The 21,174-nt window shown below is 40.2% G+C and overlaps 1 protein-coding gene across 1 annotated transcript in view; it reads left to right on the top strand.

Annotated features, from left to right (window-relative positions):
• Nucleotides 1-7,218, top strand: part of GPR126 (G protein-coupled receptor 126) — a gene marked incomplete at its 5' end in the record, with an annotated part of 33,861 nt that extends 26,643 nt beyond the window's left edge. The window contains 3 exons of the mRNA XM_010193165.1: nucleotides 103-204; nucleotides 2,374-2,526; nucleotides 7,008-7,218. Of these exons, the coding sequence (XP_010191467.1) occupies nucleotides 103-204; nucleotides 2,374-2,526; nucleotides 7,008-7,186 (434 nt within the window). The remainder of the gene's footprint in view (nucleotides 1-102; nucleotides 205-2,373; nucleotides 2,527-7,007) is intronic.
• Between the last annotated feature and the right edge of the window lie 13,956 nt (nucleotides 7,219-21,174).

Genomic DNA, 21,174 nt, shown 5'->3' with positions numbered 1-21,174 from the left:
TTAACGTGGTTTTCCTTTGCTTGTACTTCATAGTTAAATTAACCTGTTTATCTATTTATAAATACAAATGTTTCATTTGCTATTTATTTGCTTTTGTCACAGGTTTGTTTATATTTGTATTTCATTGTGCTATGAAAGAAAATGTGCAAAAGCAATGGAGGAGACATCTCTGTTGTGGTAGATTCCGACTGGCAGACAATTCAGGTAAAAGCAATTCTCAGCTCCCATTCTTTGGTGCTGCAGTAGTCCATAAAAGTCCAGGTGAACAAACAGCTTGCTATGTTAGTTTTAATATAATACAATGTAAGCCAGAGGTGTGGAAAAATAGATTAATCGTTGGCTGTCACGTCACTTCAGTACTAACAATTGCCAAGGGATTTTTCAGATAATCACTTAATAAAAATTCTCAAGCCTTCTCTTTTAGTTTTCCACTGAAGGTAGCCGGTTAATTTTGTAGTGCTATAAGCATGGTTTTGCAAGGCTCTTTGGACCCTGGAAAAAAAAATCCAGAGTTTCAAACTCTGCCATTCAAAAGACAATCTTTTTCCTTTTGTCTTACATTACAGTATGCTGACTGAATTGTGTGGACTGTTACGTTGATGTAGGAGCAACTCTCAGAGAGAAAGGAGAGCAATTGGTCTGGACACTTCAAAGTGCAACACTTGGGACACTGTGTTTATAGTGACCTACACCTTTGGCTATCTTGAGTGGCATTAGACTCCTGTGTTTAGGCAACTGGATCTTGCTTTGCTGTCTGATGTAGTGATTTTGGACCATATAATTCTTGCTCATGTGGTTCTTGCTCAATGATTGGGGTTGAAATCCGTGGCTGATGTAAAGTGGCATAAGCCTAGTAAGATAAGCCAGTCTATCCCATATAATAACAGTGCTCCATATACACTTGTGTCCTTTCTCTCTTGGCATCCAAAGTTTGTTTCAAGGTTTTAAGTAACTGCTTTGCCATTAAGACTTTTGCTTTGTCTTGCTCTGTTTTGTTTAGGGAATGCATTGTCGTTATACACTATAAACCATTTATGCTTCAAAGAGTTAATACAAATTAGGAAAAGCATATTCATTCTGATCAGGCATCCAGATTGTTTCATATGTTTGGTTTCCATGTGGTTCATGCTGTAAGTCCTGAACTGGAAAACACAGACGGATCAAATTATTTCCAAATTTTTGCTGCAGTTGGGCAGCTTGTGACTATGATAGAAATAGAAACCTGAAGGATTTGGGTATTTCAGTGTGGTAGTTGATGTGCTGTCATTTCACTGTGCTGTCCCTCACCACCGGCTGGTTTTATTCTCTATGAACCTGACACAGTTTGCTGGCAGAACTGTGAAACACAAGCCAACTGTGAACTTGCATACCTATCCGATTGAAGTGTACTCTAGGGCATGCTATGATAAAACAAAGAAACAAACAAGCCAAAGCCTTGCAACACTGCCACAGCCAGATTGGAGAAATAGTAACCTATACCCTATAGCAATTATTTAGGATAAAATCCTTGTCTTGATTTAAACCAAGGCTAAAGTGACCCGTGTGCCTTTGGTTTAGATTCCTCTTCCATTTTGTGAATTTCATTGCAGTACAGTGAATTAGAATGGTAACGACAATGAAACTAAAGTGTGAAACTACCTGTACCTACCTGCAAATACATGATACAGAAGTAGTCAAATATATTTATTCTGCAGAATACTGCTATAAGAACATTTGTGGTGAGGTTTTCAGTGTAGGTTTTCCTCACTAAGATTATTGGTTCTAGTTATTTGATTTAATTTTGGAAGTCATTCCAGTATAAGACCCTATTGTGTTAATGGTTTGGACAAAACTCTTCAAATGTGAACTACTGAATAACTGTTATTAGTCATTGTTATGAATAGTGCACCAATATACTAAACCCTGTAACAACAAGTGCAAATCCACTAGTATGTGCTATCTAGCGCAGCAGATCAAGTCCTCAAACGATAAGACCTCTCTAAATACTCTGATCCATCTCTGCCCTATGCCTCCCTTCAGATTTCTCTGTTCAGGTGATGAAACTTTGGCATCCTTATACTGCCACAGATCTTCACTGCTTTCCTGCCTGCTGGAAAGCTGGGTCTTACTTACAGTTCTGCGGTCTAACCAAACAATTGTTATAGTGTTAGAGCCACCAATTTTAACTACTGTGGTAAACAGCAAAGTAATTAAAGTTGGAATAATTATTGCGTTCCTTAAGAACGAAAGAGGCTATCTGACAGGTAAAGGATAAGCTGTTTGTTATAAGCAACATTAAGAAATACATCTGATACTTGAAATGTTCATATTTTAATGAATTGGGCTTTTAGTACCTGTGGTAATTGTTTATGGTTTTTTTCAAATCATTTTTAGATTGGAGCAAAACAGCAACCAATATTATAAAGAAGAGTTCTGATAATCTTGGGAAATCCCTATCCTCTAGTTCCATTGGCTCCAATTCAACCTACTTAACATCCAAATCAAAATCTACAACAAATACATATTGCAAACGAAACAGCCATACAGGTGAGTTCTTGTAGTTTCATGTTGAAGGTACAGTAAGGATTTCTACCCAAACTGTAGTGTGAAAAAATGTCAAAAATTTGTATAGATTCAGTATTTTAAAAGTATACATTACTATTTAGTAAGAATCTTAACATAGTATATGATACAGTCAATACATACTTCTGATCTGGGCATGTTTCCGTACTAAACATAGTAGGTGTGATGAAAGCAAACCTTACTTTTTCTATAGCACATTCACTACTTTGACTAGAAGAAAGTAAGTCATCTTATCTTATCCCATTGTGAACACATAGTAACCAAAGCATGGGGAGATGACATTCATTATCCAAGGTAATACAAAAGCTAGCAGCACAGCTGGAAATAGCAATCAAGTCTTCTGAATCCAAGTCCACAGCTGATTCACTTGGTCAAACTGCTTCCATTTAACTGTAACACACTTATAGGTAAAGTAACAAATGAAGGCTACTTGGAAATTGCTACTGTGTTCCCAGACTATGCATTATCTTTCCCTTCTACAAAGTGCATGCTATATCTGTTTATTTATTTAGATGTTAATGTTAATGGTGTGTGTAGTAAAAGGCATAGTCTGTATTCCACTCATGCCATAAAAATATGCTCATTTTAAGAGTACTTTGAAAGAGAAGAGCTGGAATGATTTGCAAGTCTGCTTATGTCTGAGACAGTATTTCAGAAGATCACCTAAATATTTGGGATTTTTTTGTTATTGGCTTTTTGTAAACTCCTGGTTTTGTGCTGTATAAAGTCACTTAACAGTATCACAGAATCCTCTTCTAAAATACAGTGGAAATAAAATCTGCAAACATATTTAAACCTAAGTATTTTCTTGCTGTAAAATAGTTGTTAAAAGCAGTGTTTTAGATATTATTTTACCAGAAGGAAAGTTCCATTCTTTCTTAAGAGTGTTTTCAGAAGCCTCAAGGTCTCATTTATAATGGTACAGTCTCCATTCTTGATATGTGGCATAGTTTCCATACATTCCTATTTTTATTGGTGATCATTATCTGGTTCAGTTAAGCACACAATTTTTGTCTAGAATTCCCATTTTTTAAGAACTACATTATTATTCTCTTTGGCTGTAACCACTAACCAATATTCAGTGCATCAATTAGCATGAGAGGTTGCACATCAGGTATTTTAAGAATGTAAATCCTTTTTGGTTATCGAGAATAGATATGAAGTACATTTGCTTTGAATACAGTAAAAATGAGCGGTATCTTAGAAACACGTACTCAGCTGCCCTAAGTAAACCATCTTCAGCTCTCTCTCCTATGAAGGGAAACTTCTGTCAGCAGTCTTCCATAAACAACATCTATAACATCCACCGATCATTGTTAATTTAATAGTAGAGGAGGAAAGTATTGGGCCCTTTCCGCTTTAGAGCATTCACTATTTTGCAGACAGAAAATCCTCATTCATACTCATTGCAAATCAACATTTAGACCCTTGCCATTGGCATTAATGATAAAAACATGCTTACGTGTTTTGTTGGACTCAGGGCTTTTTATCAGTCTGACAGTTAAAGAGACTTAGTGCTAGAGTTTTTGAAATGCAGTCTGGAAACAAAACAATAAAACAGTTTCAGATAAGAAGTAACAAGTTAAAAGAAACTTGCATTTCTTTAACTTAAAGAAATTTGTACTTTTTTTAAAAGTGATGAGCTTAATCTCATGCGTAAATTATTTCCTAAAACTGATTGTAGTTGGTAATGTAATCATAGCTTATAATGTGATTGTTCATAGGACATTAAGGGAATACCACAGTTTTCTCATTATTTTTAAATTTTTAATGCATTTTGCTTTGACCACTGAAAATGCACATTTTATTGTGATACTCCAAAGGGATTTTTGCTAAAGTTAGTTTTTTTTGAATGCTGGCATATCTTCTTAAGTGATAAAATAATGCAAAACAACATTAAGATTCTGATTTTTAATACACCTAAACTTCTCAGTTTCATGTCTTAGCTAAATTACAGGCAAATAATGTAATAGCTATGTGTCTTATCAGCTGTTGTTAATATGATTATAAATGCGCTCCCTGAAATTGACACAAGCGTTCATGTGTTTGTGGTATAGATAATGTCTTCTAAGGCCCTTTCTTCATCAGTGGTGGAGCATTACAGGTAAAGTGAGAATTGCTTTTTTTGAATGCATGGTTTCAACAGGGTGGAGGGATGCCACTTGCATGACGTCCTCATTGACACAAAAGACTTTGCTTCTTGTTTCTCACTGTTACATCTTGCACCATTGATGCTGAATCAAAGGATAAACATGCTTCAAACTCTGGGTGTCTGCACTCTGCATGGAGCATGAAGCATTGAAGATACCATTTTAGAAAACAGACCATGTCCTGTTGTTAAAGCCTGTGTACAGTAGTCTGGGGAAAAGACATTAAGTTGGAACACACATAGACAAAGTATATATTAAAAAGCAAAAACAATCTGATTGAATCCTAGAAATATTTTTAGTATTTTAAAAATATTTTAAAAGGAATTTTAAAATACTGTATTTCTATTTGGTCTATGGCCATTGTGGAATTAAGTCTTCCAGCCATTGTTTTTTCATATTCAGTCACACCCAAAATAAGCCTGAATGACGAACTATATGTGCCTGAAAACTGTACTGTGAGTTGCTGGTTGAATGCAGAATGCACCAACTGGGGCACAAATATTGGGTCGACCCTACTAGGTGGACGGAAGAAATCACTTTGGCATCTTGTGGCCCTGCTGTCTATGAGTCTGATACAATCTTGTAGATAGTACTTAAATACTATGCATATTATATCTATGAATTAGAAGTTATTATTTCTGCAGAGAGTTTGGTGGTACAACTCCCATTTACTTCAGTGATACAGGATTTTAACCCTGTACTTGGGTGTGAAGTCCATTGAGCTATAAAAAATTGAAAGAGTGCCCTGCTGGCTTCAAAGGTCTTACATAATTCCTGTGCATGCAAATTTTATGAGGAAATAGCTGGTATTTAATGATGCCTTGTGAAAAAAAAGAAAAAGTGTACACATTTTTAAGGAATTTCAAAAACTTTCCCTAAAGACTGAGAATTCGCTTTGCACCTTTGTGATACTCAGTATGTTGAAAAACTTCAACATGTAGTAGTGTTGGCTAATAAATGCATACATTTGGAAAGCACACAGTACTTAGCAGTTTGCTATTGGACATGGAGTTACTTGCTGCAATTCATGGATATTCTTGCGTGCTTTGAAAAAATCATCCTGATATGCCTGAACATGCCTGTTTCTTTTTTCATGAGTGAAACTGTTTTGATTTCTCACTTTGCAATCCATTTCTCCTTTGCAACACTTTATATTCTTTGTGGCTTGATATCATGACTTCTGCAGGGGTGGGTTACTTTTCTGTTTAGTTTTAGTTAATTACTTTCTATAAGAAAAACGTTTTGTATGAAATCATAGTTTAAGTTAAAAGCTAAATTCTTAAATTATCCTTTCCCAAAGAATTTTTAAAGGTGATATCACCAGTGCCTTGTAAACAGCCATCAAGCGTGTCACTCGCAGAAAACACTGCTTCACAGGATACTCCATCTTACTGTCGGCTTGCAATGGTTCAAAACTTGCCTGGGTTAAGAGAATTAATTCCAGCTTTATTCACTACAGCGGAAGAGATAAGAAAGCTCATTAGGACTATGTACTTGAGAAAATGAGATACAGGTTTTCTTCTCATTGCTCACTACATGAGCTCTACCTACTGACCGTACTTTGAACAGCAATAATGTTAGCTGCTGAAGCAGACTTTCCCAGCCCATCTGCGAACTGCCTTACTCCTTTTTCTCTTCAGCTCCAGCCTTGGCTTATAGCACACGAACTCTGAAGGGATGCCAGTTTTCTGCATCTCTTCCTCCCGCTGTTGTTCTGTCCATACCCTCCACATTATGGATAAAACAAAATGATGCTAGGCAAAGACAAAGTTTAGACCAGTTTTGGCTCTGGTTATCTGCTTTAAGATGCAAGTCATCTTCTGCTACATTCTGTGCAGAGTACATTATTTCTGTGCATAGCTTAAAACCTCGACTCTTGAAATAATTAAATCCATTTACTGTCACTTTCCACTACTTTATTATGTGGAGGCGTTATTTACCAGATGTTGTGGAGATCATCCCTATTCCAGTGCTATCAAAATGTTTTTAGTTTGTAAGATTCAAGGTAGATTAATATATTAAAAGGTCATAGGAGTCAGTTAGACTTCAGTCAAAGGAATAGGGAGATAATTGCAAGAGAGACCTGAGAGGTCTGCCCACAAAACCAGGCATCTCAAAAGAATTTAGAAGAGGCAACGCCAAGCCAAAAAGTTGTTTGCTGGCTTTTAGGGCAGCAATTTCATTCAGCAGTAGTGGCTATTGAAGGCATATCTATGTGGGAGTGACGCACCTCTTAAACTATCAGTTTGCTTAAGAAGCCCTAACTTCTTGTTGTTGCTTTTTCCTTCTTCCTAGATAATGTTTTTCTTGACAAGCCCTCTTCGAAATTTGCTCAAGAGGATGGAGAACAGACATCAATCATTCCTGTCCACCAAGTTATTGACAAAGTCAAGGGATACTGCAATCCTCACTCCGACAACTTCTATAAAAATATCATTATGTCTGACACATTTAGTCACAGCACAAAGTTCTAACTGGACTTCTGAATTTTTTAAACCAAATGAAGACAAAAAGTTGGCCTGGAATTGAGAATACTGGATGTCATAGAATGTGGCCTGTTCAGTTATTTTTTCCCAGTTTATAATGTTCTCCTGTTAGCAGCTTCCACTCAAGAACCAATTTCTCTACCTTTGTACTGTTGTGGAAAAAGACAATTTTCCACCATGGTATTGAGCTGTTTTTAAATGTTTGCCAGCCAACCTGATGCCTGGACAGCTAATTGTAATCCTGTGTAAATATTTTTTAAGTCTGAAGAGCCACAAGCCTAACTCTAAATTCGAAAGAGAAGCAAGTTTTGACTCCTGGAGAAACTAGCAGACGTGTCACGCAGTACAGGCAAGCTCTTATTGAACAGTTTACTGAAGGTCTTTTTCTTTCGAAAAATATGTATTTTACCTACAACACTTGTAGATTCTTGCTTCTTGACTGTCTAGTACTGTCTGTTCTTTATTCGTAAATGAATAAAACCCTAACACCAGTGTTAAAGGGTTATTTTAAGCCATTTTTGACTAAACAGACCTAATCATACAAATCTTGCTTACCAAAATACTATGTGCTGTAAATTCAGGCTATTTTGTTTCCCTGTACACAGAAACACACTTACTACATAGATGTGCTGCTGAGAAAGGCATGCAGGTTTCTAGTATTTCTTGCAAATTTTAAGCCAATTGATATGTATGGAAACAGACAGTCGTACAAATCATTTGCATCCATGCAGAACAAGTACACAGGTAAATCCAAAGTTTACACAAAGTCACGTTTAAACATTTATTGGTTGTTATGTATGAAACATATAATCTCCCATTGCAATTCTTTGTTTAATGTTCTTTTTTCACCAAACAAAAGAGAAGACATTCAACTATATATCAATGTATAAATATATACCTAGATCTCTCTCCACACGTATTTTTATAATAATGCACACAGTAAATGTGAGAGAGTAAACCATAATGTGTACCACAGAAAATATAAGAACAATGAACGGTGCTAAAACTTAAGTATTTAAATACAAGAGGAATACTTTGTAAACCCGTGGGTTCATTTGTCACTTTCTGTACTTCAGGTATACTGTATGTATAGACACCTCCATCAGATGGCATTGCAACATTAGAATAACCTGAAATACATTTACCAGAATAAATAAATACCATCTTCCTGGGCACATAACTTTATCAGTATCCCTCTCCTACCCCGCTGTTGGTTGATTTGATTGAGGAGGCACAGAGTTTAAACAGTATTCAGGCAATATTAGGGAATTTTGCATTGCTATACTGTGTGCATATGAGTCCTGTGTGTGTGCAGAAAACAGATGAGCATGAAACACTTACTTGTTTAAATCTCTATAAATGTGTGACACAGTAGCATGTGAGCATGACTCCCAAAAGTGCTTCTCTCCTCATGAACCATGTCTTGCCCCATGACAAGTTTTATAAAAATTGTAACTGCATGTGACACTGAAGGCATGGACTAAAACATGAAAGGTTCAAATACTGTTTTCAGAGGAGAATGTCTCCTAATGGAAATTTTCATTCTAAAAATGGCCCTTTTCTTAAACCAAAATATTTTTAGCCAAATATTTAAATAATTGTATTCAGAAGGTGACCAGAAAGTTGTGCTAGATTTTTCAATTGCCAAGCAGGTGGATGTCAGTGATTGGGGATGTGAATTTGTGCCTTTCTTTGCTCTTTGCACACACTTTTGCGTGCAGAGATCATTTAATGCTGTGACTGCACAAATGACATATATTTTCCCTGGCTGCAAACACCTGGTGGAAGAGGAAGTCCTGATGGTATTCCGTCCAGAAACACTGCTGTCGCTACACAGACCTGAACGAAACCTCATAACTGCAAATACTTACGTGGTGGTATGAGTGAAAGTCAACCCAGTTCACTTCAAATGCAATTATTAACAGGGATGAGTGTTGTCAGATATCTTTAATAAGGGAGAGATTATGTACAAGCATTTACTGAACTTATATTTTATCATCCCACTTGCTTAACTACTGTAGATAATAGTGTTCACATAGCAGCTTACTGTGAGATTTCTACCTGATTGAGGTGTTCAGAAGTGAAGAGAAGGAAAACAAAACATTCCTGAAAAAATGAGGAATCAATAAAACATAACAGATTAGTAAAATATAAATAAAAAGCCAACACAGTATCCTGACTGAAGCTGAGCTGTAACCTATCAGTTTAATGTACAGCTACATATACTAGTGCTGAATTAAGATTTTTTCTCTTTTTTACTACCATGTAGTAATCTTAAACTGTCTATGTCAGTTAGATGCTTTTGAATGCTCTCAGTTCTGCAATGTAAAGCTTCTACTTTGTAGTTGACATGCTGCAACCTCCCTTGTATATATTTATTTATTTGTGAGGTTAAATATGTCAAATATATTTAGCTCTATAATGACTGTTATTGTTACTTTAAAACTAAGCTTCTGCTTGATCATAGAAGAAGAAGGAAAGAATCATTTCTTATATATGTTTTTTTTCCAAACAACTTGTAAAACGATTTACTGCAGTTCTATCTTTTGCAAGTACGAGGAAACATGTCAGTGTAATTTGTAATACTAGTCAGTGGAACATAGTGTAACAAGTTTGAAGATGAACTAAAGTGGAAAGAAACATTTTCAAGTAAACATTCTTGATGTTAGTGTTCCCAATAATTAAAGTCTTTCAATAGTGAATGGTTGATTTTTATGGTTTTTTTTCTTTTTTAGTGTTTAATGGCAAAAATTACTCCATTGAATTCTGGAAAATAATCTTGTGTTTATTAAATATGTGAGATAGGTACATGCCTAGCCAAAATGGTGGAAATAAATGTGTGTGACTAACTCCGTCTCATCAGAGGAACGCATTTTGCAGAATGTGCTTTTCCGCTTTGCAATCTACTCAGTGCCACATCCAGTGAATGTCCTGAAAGTTATGCAAGTTCATTTATTTATGGTGGTAGTCATGTCACAGAAATGAAAGGAAAATCAAGGCAAGAGACAGTATGCTGGGATTATCTTTTAGAAGTAATACAAATGGATATCCTAAAACTCGGGAGTTATTTCTATTCGTATGTTTCTTTCAAGCTGAGTGTAGTCCCTCATTATGAATAACTTCATTTAACTTGCAATCATACTTTGACTGATCACTGTTGAAATTGGCTGACTAAAATGTCAGCCAATCACTTAATTAATACACAATGACATATAAACATTAAATGTAACACACTAATGGCCTACCTTTAAAGAATACGGAAGCCTGCTGAGATGTGTCAAATCTGTTCCCCTGTATTTAAGTTGTCACAGAAAATGCACAGAATATGAAGATTTAGCAGTAATATTTTTAGAAAGTGATCAAAAACAATGCAATGTGATAAGTGTAATCTATTAATGAGGATGCTGAGTGTGCCTGTGGACGGTCCATCCACACGTGTCTGTGGACAGTGAACACTACCCTTGGGCTTTATGCATTGAACAGTGTGGGAGGACTCTGCACAAAGGAGCCAAGGTTTTTTTTCCAAGTAGGATCTTGACAGATGCCAAGCTTGTAAGGAGTGATTTGCAGTGTTTGGGGGTGGATTTATTTTTCTCCTCGTTTCATCACTTTTTAAATATCAAGAACAATTTTATTTTAATCTTCTACTGTTAGCAGCTTCCTACTGTAACCCATTGAGTTACATAAAATGCCACTTCATTTTATTACTTTTGAAAGGCTGATCTATAATCAGACACATCTATGTAACCACAGGGACAGCTTCCAAGTTACAGGGCAGTAGCGTGTCATTCATGGAGCCATTATAAAAAAGTTGACATGCATTTACTATATATAAAGATGTAAAAACATAAATTAGCTGAAGGGCTTAGACGCTAATGTCAGGGAAACCAATCATGCAAACCTGTCTGTGGAACAGCCGTTTTCATACCCAGTGCTCTAGCTGCTGCTGTGCTGAGGCTTTCCCCTTCACCCTACACTTAGGGGCTCTTTGGTTACTCTAACCATTTAGTTTTCAGATCTCCTTGCCCCATCATGACACTCCCATCCCTGGGACAACTATTTGCTGCAGTGCTAGGGAAAGGGAAAGGGAAAGGGAAAGGGAAAGGGAAAGGGAAAGGGAAAGGGAAAGGGAAAAGGTAATTGTCAAGGCCTGCTCTGTCTTTTCTTACACTTTCCACATGATTTCTTACACCTTCCTCAGGATATGTCACCCTGAACAGTGATGAAGACAGGCCATTGGAACAGGTGGAACACACCACTATGGCTATTTGTACACCTGTCACTTAAAACTAACATTTTTTGACCCTCCAGCTTTAAGCTGAAGATCTGACATGGTTCTTCAAGGCAGCAACTCCAGTATTTCCATGGTTGGAAACTAACCTAGCAATAATATCTCTGTAGTTCAGAAAGAACCTCATGCCCCTCATGATGAGAAATCAGTCTCATAAGGCTCAAGCGCCACACTAGAAATAGCTAAATAAATCTCATGGAAACCTCTTGTGGAAAAATAACCCTCCCTGAGACATGTCTGCTTGCTCAAAGCCAATGCTGCTATTGGTCTTTGATTAAGCTTGGATTTATTACTCATGAAGAGTGCACATTGTGGTGATGTCCATATGGACTGTGTAACCACAGCCAACTGACAGCAGTTTGAATGACGTGGTTTTTTTCAAGGTGTGTTGATTGAGCAGTTTGAATCTTTAGCATGTACCAGATAGCCTAAACTGGACACGTTGTATCTGGACTATTCTAGTACGAGTTCTCAAAAACCATAGCTGTAGACAGAAAATAGTTCTCAAAAATCCCGGCTGTGTTTCATATGTGAAGTGTAGGAGAAAGAATGAATGAGATAATTGAAGCAAGGGAAGAGGGCCATGGCAGGGAAGTGCATCCTGCTCTGCCCGTCAGGCAGAGGGCTACTGCTGTCTCTGTTGCACTGCATTTCACAGTGCTCCAGTTCCAAGTGCAGTAAATGCAATAATACACATTTACAAAATTCCCGTCTGGTTTTCTTTTCCACTCTCCCTGCATGGCTGCTTGTGCCTTTCCCAGCAGAGGGCAGTGGCACATTGCTGGTGGTAGAGCTGTTAAAATCGACTGAAAAATGCAACAAGATTCTGCCACATGTATGCACCAGCGCAGAGATAAGTAGGAGAGTTCATATCAGGATTATCTATTATTTAGCAATCTGTTACATCACTACATAAAGCAAACTGCATTCGGGGAAATGAGAGGAGAGAGCTGTCTGCCTGCATTTGGGCATATTTAGTGGAAAGAGCAGTGCAGAGACTCTCAGTGTTTTCTCTTGCTGCGTTTTCCCCTTTTTTGCTCAAAGGGGGTGCAATTAAATTAGCAACTGCTACACTGCTGTCAACTGAGTAAACAGGATCAGCTCACCATTTTGGGCTTGCACACTTGCTTATTCCTTTCCTGGGCAAATGATTTGATCTGCTAGGCTGTCATCCTGTGACTCAGAAATTTACTGTAAGCATAATTGTCTAGGGAGGGGAAAAAAATGAAGCAGCTGTCAACAGTGGCATGCAGGCCCACACCTCCCTACCACTTTTTTCCTCAAGAGCATAGGGAGAGAGCTGCACCCTAGATCTGCTGCACACACACTATCCCCAAGGCAGCTCAAGCAAGGTGCAGAACCACTCGGCTACCTGCTCAGCTGTACAGTTGCCCCCAAGGGAAGGCAGGACTGATCAGAAAGCTGCCCCATTGGAAAATGGCACTGTGTGTGTAAAACAGAATTTCTCATCTGTAATTCTGGCAGGATCTTCAAGGGAAAACATTTCCGAAACCTCTTGAATTCTCCCATCTGTGCTTGTCCTAGGAGTCTCACTGGCATGTCCCTCTCACTCTACACCTGCACAGCACCAAGCTGCCACCAAGCTAAGGGGAGAGGGGTGGTCTGGGGCAGGAGGGGTGAGGAATGCAGGGAAGAACATGACCTGCTTTAGTCTTTCTTACTTTTTTCAGAGAGAGCCATAGGCATGGCTGTCCTGACCACAGGAAGGAGGAACAGTGGTAAGGGAGAACCATGAACAGTCAGGACGTGGTGCACAGAGCAGGGCACAAGACTAGTATGACAGATGTCATGACACCCTCACTGCTCCAAAACACTTGAGGTGTTGGTGTTGCACACACTCAGAGTCACAGCACAGCAGTGGGTCTGGCACATTGCCTCGCAGTGAACTTACACAAGCACAGCTGTGCACAAGGCAGGAGCCAGCGTACATTCCCTGCTGTTTATCCCTCCAACCAGTGCTCACTCCCCAGGAAAGCAGATGTGCCAGCATGCCCCTAAGTCTGGCTGTGAGTGTCTCGTTGCTCAGATGTGGTTGTTTCCTAGAATTACCCAAAGCATGAGGTGAGCTGGGCATTATGCAGATGTTGACAACATTACTCAGATCACAGTGCTGCTATCGACAGATTAGAATAGTGAGGGTGCTCAAGAAAGGAGGGTGAGCACGGGAACCCATCACTCAAAACGCTTTGCAGTGGCACTGGAGGGCAGAGGCTGAAATACTGTGGTTTCCTATGCAGAGTGCAACTCAGACATCTCTCAGGGGAGTTTTGTATGTGTTTGCAACAACCCAGTGTGGGACAGGTCCAGGTTGAGCTCTTCAGGGAGGGCACCTCAAGGTGCTGCAGCTCCAGAGCCTAGCTGGACCTTGACCCATGGATGGCTTCTTCACTGGTTCTTTGGCATAGCCTAGAGACAGTGGTAACTGTGGGGCAAGATTTGAAGCAGTCAGGCTAATGCCTCTTACAAGTTAGCAGGATGTATTTAGGCAGATAGGGCCTTAAAATTGTCATCCAAACCAGCCCCCACTGCCTTGGTCTGATTAGGTGAGAGCTCTTACTGGAGATGAGGAGCTTCCATTTATTTTAGCTACATTAGATGGAAGAAAAGCTGGGGCCAAGCCTGCCAGTTCCTGTTAGGTGACTGTAAGGATTACACTGTAGAGATACTTCACTGGGTTGTCAAAGAAAAGGCGAGCCTGCTCAAGCCCCGCACCGCACAACTCCAGATCTTTGTACCAGCTTCAGATGGAGGCCCAGCGAAATGAGTCTGTCATTGTACTTCTGAGGTGGCTGGGCAGAACTGAGAGAAAAGCCAAATGCACATTTCATTGCAGAAAAATTCAACCCAAAAAAGATCAGCATAGGCAGAAGCAGCCAGCCTCTGAGAGTGTGACTGTCAGGTACTGTTGCTGGGTAATAGCCAGCTGACTTTAACGCATCCTGCTTTTCTATCCTCGTTGATTTTAATGCTTCCCAAAGATGTGTCTTTTTCACTTTGCCTGTTGTTTTCACCCAGACTGATGTGTACTGTGGTTCAGCAAATAAGCATCCCTTTGACCATATTTTATCATACCAGTTGCTGTATATAATGTTTCCTGCATTCAAGCAAAGCAATCTTCTTACTGCAATCAGACTGGACATCAGTTGAAGACTAGAGTAAGGATAATCTATAAATTGCCTCTCAAAGCAAAGATGTAGGATATGTCCTAGTGAGGCGCCAGAAGACTTTCAGGACAGAAGAGACTCCCTGTCACTGGAGGTGTCTAACAACAGGCTGAACCTGGGCTTCCTAAACCCACTCATGTGGGTGTCACCATCAACACTGACAGCTGTATCAGATGACACAAACATACAACCTTCTGCTCTGTGATCCTCTTTAATTTCATGTAACTATTTTTACTAATACAGTGCACTGCATGAGGAGGAAGGTTCTCCCAGAATAAATTCATATTAGTACCCTATCTCCACAGCTTATCCTCTTGTCACCCCCTAATTTCTCAGCTGTAAACCCTTTGCCCATAACAGCTGACTGATGGACCAAATAGCTTCACCCTCCCAAACAAGGAACCCCCAGCCATCACCCTTCCAAGCTGCCATTAATCACCCCTGTTGCCATCCTCCCCCCACTGGGGGAACAGCTCCCATCTCTTCACTTACCAAAGCCTCAGCTGTAGATTTAAAGCAGAGATGGCCACAACAGCAACATTTCCCAGCTTTTGAGCAGCCTGGCACTAGCACAGCGCTGCAGCTCAGCTGGTCAGCAGTAACCTAGCATGCAACAGGCAACACATGTGCTGGAGGAGCAGTCACAGGTATTGTCACCACCACCTCTGAGCCCTAGTCCCTTTTAGAGGTGGGTTGCAAACCTCTGGGTTAGGCATGTGTATCTCAGGGTTGATTTTGACATAGGCAAGTTTGCCTTAAAGCAAGTTGGAAAAATATATGCCCTAAGAAACTTTCTGGTTCCATTTTTCTTTTCTATTATTAATTTACTCAAATTAACATCCTTGTAGGAGTGTTGCCAACTCCAGTAGGTGTGTATGGGCTGTTTACACTAGAAACCAGGGCTTCTGACTGGTTCCTTTATGGACCAGGTGAAATCTGTGCCAGATCTTCAGGTATTTGTTTTGCTCCTTAACCTTTGGGCTGAATTCATGCAGTTGCAGTTTCATGCTGCTACCTTGAGCATGGTGGCCTGCACCAACTTGGACCTTGCCAGCTAAAATGGACAGGTCTTTTATTTCCCAGTTTAAAGAAATCCATCCATTACTGCAGATAATGTAAAAGACATTTCAGTGTTTTCTCTTGGTGAGGCTGGAAAAAAAAAAACATGAGAAAGAAGTTTCAGGAATAATGTTAACATGAAGAAGCTTGACTGAAAGCATTGTCATTTGCCAGGAATGGCAAGCATTAGCTTCTCAAATGCCTGGGTGTACAGGCACAGAGGCTGGGGCAGTGCTCCCTGTTTAAGCAGCCATATCAGCAGGTACTCAGAAGGCAGTGGGATGGAAAGGATGTAAGTAACAATGCATATTGGTACCACATGTGGAGGAAAGAGTATCCCAATGCACATACACACTTTCCAGCCAGGCCTGAAAAACAGGCCATATCTTTCTTTTTTTTCTAAACAGCTGCATGCACAACCCAATGCAAAAGCAAAACACTAGCTGCAATTGTCACAGATTCCAGGATGCAGAAACTAACAGATAGTTTTCCAGAATATTTGCAAGTAAATGGATCAACCCAGTTCCACATATAGGCATTTAATTAAATGGCTTGATTTTTGTTATTTTTCATACCACAGGAAAAAAAATTCTCCCTCTGGCAGAGAGTCCTTCCTCCTTAGATCTCAATCTCTGCCTAACAGGGCTTCTATGCACACAAACCTTGAATTGTCTGGGCGCGTACAAGTCACAGGGTTTTGGCTGCCTGATGGTAGGAGCTGTGGTGGCTTATTCCCGTAAATCAGACATTTCAATGTGTGCATAACATACCTATGATTGTGATTGGCATGTAGCTACTCTCAACCAGCTTCTTTCTCCCATGGCTGGTATGATGCCAAGAGAAGCATTTTAATATTAAGGTGGTTGTGGAAAAGCAGCAAATGCAATAGCTGAGGAACAAAAAAAATATTGTTTTATGAAGTGTTTTGGCTCATTTACCCATTGTAAATAATTACCAATAACTAAGTGCCTGAGTTCAGAAAACAAAGGCTGTTTGTCTAGCAAAACTTCATTTGTCCAGTTTGGAATGGAGGGAGTCCACTGAACCAACACCCACATGTCAGATAGGCACCTCTTGCAGAAATAGCTTTCTTTATGTCTGCTAAAATAGGACCAGTTTGCTTTAACTCTTTTGCCATACACTTGTGATTTATTTATTAAGCCGTGCTACTGAAGGAGGATGAGGAACATCAGCTTCACTCAGGCTGAATGGAACACTCCTTTCTTTCCTCAGACAGAGGGCTCAGCCTAGGCCTAGTGTTTTGCATAGCATTCCTATATATTTTTTCGTTTTCAAGCATGGCTGTCCCTGCCATGGAGCATTAGTATAGTTGTCCTCCAGGCCTTGCTCACGTATTGTAATTAAAATGCACAAACAATGCCTATAGGTTATTCACTGTTCCATTTTCCAACACTCATTTAGCTGCACAGCAATAGCTTTTAAATTCAGGTAGTTATGTGACGTATATTCTCACCGTAGAGGTAGCAGAAGCTTAAAGCCACGGAGCTGATGCTTGACTGCATGCAATCTCCTTGGCTGGCCTTTCACATCCACAAACTTTGGCCTCTTTTCTCAAGCATTCAGTTTTCCCTTTCCATAAATCTTGGGGCTCAGACATACAATCAAGTTACTGCCAATTGCCCCATCGTCCTGAGTCATTGGGACTGCCAAGATGAAGTTTCTTCATCTATCGTTTTTACTCTCTGATGTGTTTCACCTTACACTTGCCACAAGTTAGGAATCAAGCCAGCTGCTGTCAGTCCTTGCTCAGCTGATGCACACTCAATTGCTGTAACAGAACCACGTGCTCGAGACCTGAATGCACTGATTTATTGAGTGTGACATGTTACTGATACTTCTTGTTGTGCCTGTGAAGCAGAGTATAATGAGCTGTATAAAAAATGATAAATGATTGCTTGTCTTTGCAATGATTTTGGTCATAAGAATAAATTAATTCAGAATGGGTGAATGAGGCAAATCTATTTGTAGCCTTTATAGCTAAAAGATTTCTATATGTAAGTGAAAGTATCATTTTTAACAGGCAGGAACATTAACTTACAAGACCAATGGGTAACACATATTAGTGTTTAAAAATATCTGTATTTTTTTTAGTAGCACGCATTATAACGTGTGGGGGGGAAAAATGCAAATAAATTCTCTATCATACTGGATTTACCATACTTTTGTCTGAAGAAGGAATGCTGCTTACAAGTTTATGGCAGTGGAGTTTTAGATAAAAACATATTTCAAAGTCCAGAGTAAGGAGAAGGAAATTGCAGCTGGTTAGTCGCTGTATGAGAGTGAATGAACAGCACATCTTGCACTTCTCTGTCTGGGAGAACAAAAAAAATTTGCAAGCACACTTACTGAAACGTAAATGGACTGTCTCCACTTGCCTTGATACATCTATCAATTTTAAGAAACCGTCAGATAGCTCAAACCAAAAGCAAATTTATAGTTAAGACTCAGAAATAAGTGAAAGCTAAAAGTCAATGCAAAGGGCAGCCTTAAACTATGTCATTAGTCTCTTGCAGACATGCAGCTCTGGAGTAAAAGCCATCACGAGTCTGGCCTGTGAGACTGTCCCCAGGATGGGCGGTGGGTGATTCCTGTGACACTGTGCAGGAGGAGAAAGGGGTTGAGCATTCAGCCTGTAGCCCAACATGTGGATACCATGTGCATCCTTACTGGGGGTCTGGGAGAACTCCTGCACTCTGTGCTGAGACCAAATGGAGCCTGACATGAGACAGACATCAAAGCATCACAAGGGCAATGGAGTACTAATAAATCCGGAGTCCTGTAAGCCCAGTTCACTCTGCCCAGTGGGAGTCTTTCTAGAGCATCACAGGATGAGAAGCACTTCCCCCATCAGGAAACTGCATTACAGAGAGAGACATCATCTTGCCTTTCCCTCTCATTCCTGGTTCTCTTCATCTTGCAGTCCCTATGCTGCTGAAATAAGGCCTTCCTCCTGACAGCAGTGTTAGGCAAAGCTCAGTTTCTGTGAGTTCATTAGTCCAACTGTCATCTTGTTCTCAAACTCCCCGTGGATCTCCTGGTGAGCGCTCTGGCACTTGGAGCACACCGACGCTCAGAGGTAGACACATGGGCAGAAAGGAGGTGATAATACTTTCAAAGCACCCCATTGGCACCCTAAGAGCCTCGTGCTCTTTATCTCAGCCCCAGGCTTCCTCTGTGACCCTCAGCAGTGCTGGGTTTTTCGCTGTTTCGCGGCAGTTTGGAGATAACTCCACTAATTGGGCACTATTCTTAGATGGTGGCCCGGTGGCAGGTGCAGCCATGGGCACAAAGCCACGCGTGGGAAGGCGACAGAGCCACGGCGATACCATCCCACCACACAGCCTCAGGGCTTCAGGTGAGTTGGGAGTGCTCAGGGATGGGTGGATGATTAAAAATAAGCTAGACCGGACCCAGGGTACTGAACAATTAGAGATAATTCCACCTAGAAATGTAGAGAAATAATCAGCAACACGCAGTCATGGAGCAAGTCATGAAAAGCCATGTGGAAAGCTTTGCCACCAGGAGCCATGCTGCTGGTTGTAACTGCGGTTGTGCCTGTGCTCTTTGTGCTCCTGTAACCACAGCAGTGTCAGAAATGCAAATGTGGAAGTTTTACCTTTCTTTGAGCTTTTTCCTCTCTGTGAGGAATGCGGTCATACATGCTTGGCGCAGTGAACCCATTCCAACATCTTCTAGTTCACAAAAATGCACAGCAGCGAGGAAGCAGGGAAAGACAAATGTCTCTGAGATTCACCAGTGACACAGACTCATATCCAAAGGTGCTCCTATGAATTCTGTCACATGCCAACTCTTAAACTACTGTCTGGCATAATTGCCTCCAGACTCAGGTACATGCACAGATAAATTGGTGCATAAGCTGTAAGGCAACAAAGACTTTCAAATTAAGTAAGAGAAAATGTTTTTAAAGTTTCAAATATTTTTACTGTTTACAAATTATATATTTTTAATTCTTCAGAATCTTTTTAATTTTTAAAACAAAAAACATATATTCAAAACCCTTCAAACACTGACAGATGTTTTACTTTTATTTCTGTTTTCAAAATGAAAACCACTATGGGAAATAGTGGTCAAAATGAAGTTTTATTTTTTGTCAGAAATCACTTTTCATCCCACGTTCATTTCAAGTCTGCTCTTCAGGGTGTTCAGAGGAGCCCCCCTCTGCCTGAACAGTGTCACCCGACTGCAAGCAGGACAACACATTTCTCCCATTCTGCAAGAACTTCTGGTATTTTCCCTGCTTACTGCAGGGAAAAATCCACTGAAATGAGAATTCCCAGCAGAAGATCTACTAACATAGGTCACCAGCATAAAGTTTTTCTGAACTCATACAGTGCAGAGGTCCAGCAACTGAGGACATTGCAGGCTACTTTGTATGGCTGAATTAAAAGTAGTTTTGGTGTCCTTTAAGTGGGCAAGTAAGGCTGCAGTGGCCAGACTAAGAGCTGCCTCTGCCTCCTAGCACCCCCTCGGGCAGCCTCTGGAATGATCTTATCTATTTTATAGGGTTTCATATGGCTCTTTGTATGCATGAACTTTGTCTTGCCTTATATCTACAGAATAACCAAGTTACATGTTGTACATGCAAAACTTAGCTTCCAACATGCCTGCAAAACCTCTGCCTGCATCTCACTTGCCCGTAATACTGGGGTCACAGGGGCTCCTGTGGCAGTGTGACCTGCGTGCCACTGTTCAAGCTTGACTGTCTTGGGCATAGTGATCATGAAATGGTAGAGTTTTCTGTCCTTGGAGAAGCAAGGAGGGGGACTAGCAGAACCACCACTTTGGACTTCTGGCAGGCAGACTTTGGCCTGTTTAGGGGCTTGGTTGGCAGAATTCCTTGGGAGGCAGTTCTGAAAGACAAAGGAGTCCAGGAAGGCTGGATACTCTTCAAGAAGGAACTCTTAAAGGCGCAGAAACAGGCCATCCCTGTGTGTCAGAAATCAAGCCATCGGGGAAGAAGACCAGCCTGGCTGAACAGAGAGCTCTGGCTGGAGCTCAGAAAAAGAAAAAGAAGAGAGTTTATGATCTTTGGAAGAAGGTGCAGGCATCACAGGAGGAGTACAGGGCTACCATGAGGCTGTGCAGGGAGAAAATTAGAAGGGCCAAAGTGCAGCTGGAACTTAATCTAACTAGTGCTGTTAAAGACAATAAAAAGGGTTTCTATAAATACATTGGCAATAAAAAGGGAACTAAGGAGAATCTCCTCCCTCTAGTAGGTGTGGGTGGAAGCATAGTGACTGGGGATGAGGAAAAGGCTGAGGTACCTAATGCCTTCTTTGCCTCAGTCTTTAGTAGGCAAACCAGCAGTACTCTGGGTACCCAGTCCCCTGAGCAGGAAGTCAGGGATGGTAAGCATAGTGAAACCCCCATAATCCATGAAGAGATGGTTAGTGAGCTGC

Source organism: Mesitornis unicolor, unplaced genomic scaffold (genome assembly GCF_000695765.1).
Source record: "Mesitornis unicolor isolate BGI_N332 unplaced genomic scaffold, ASM69576v1 scaffold55119, whole genome shotgun sequence".
Classification (NCBI taxonomy): Eukaryota; Metazoa; Chordata; class Aves; order Mesitornithiformes; family Mesitornithidae; genus Mesitornis; species Mesitornis unicolor.
The sequence above is the reverse complement of the archived record's forward strand: the minus strand, read 5'-3'. Positions and strand labels throughout refer to the sequence as shown.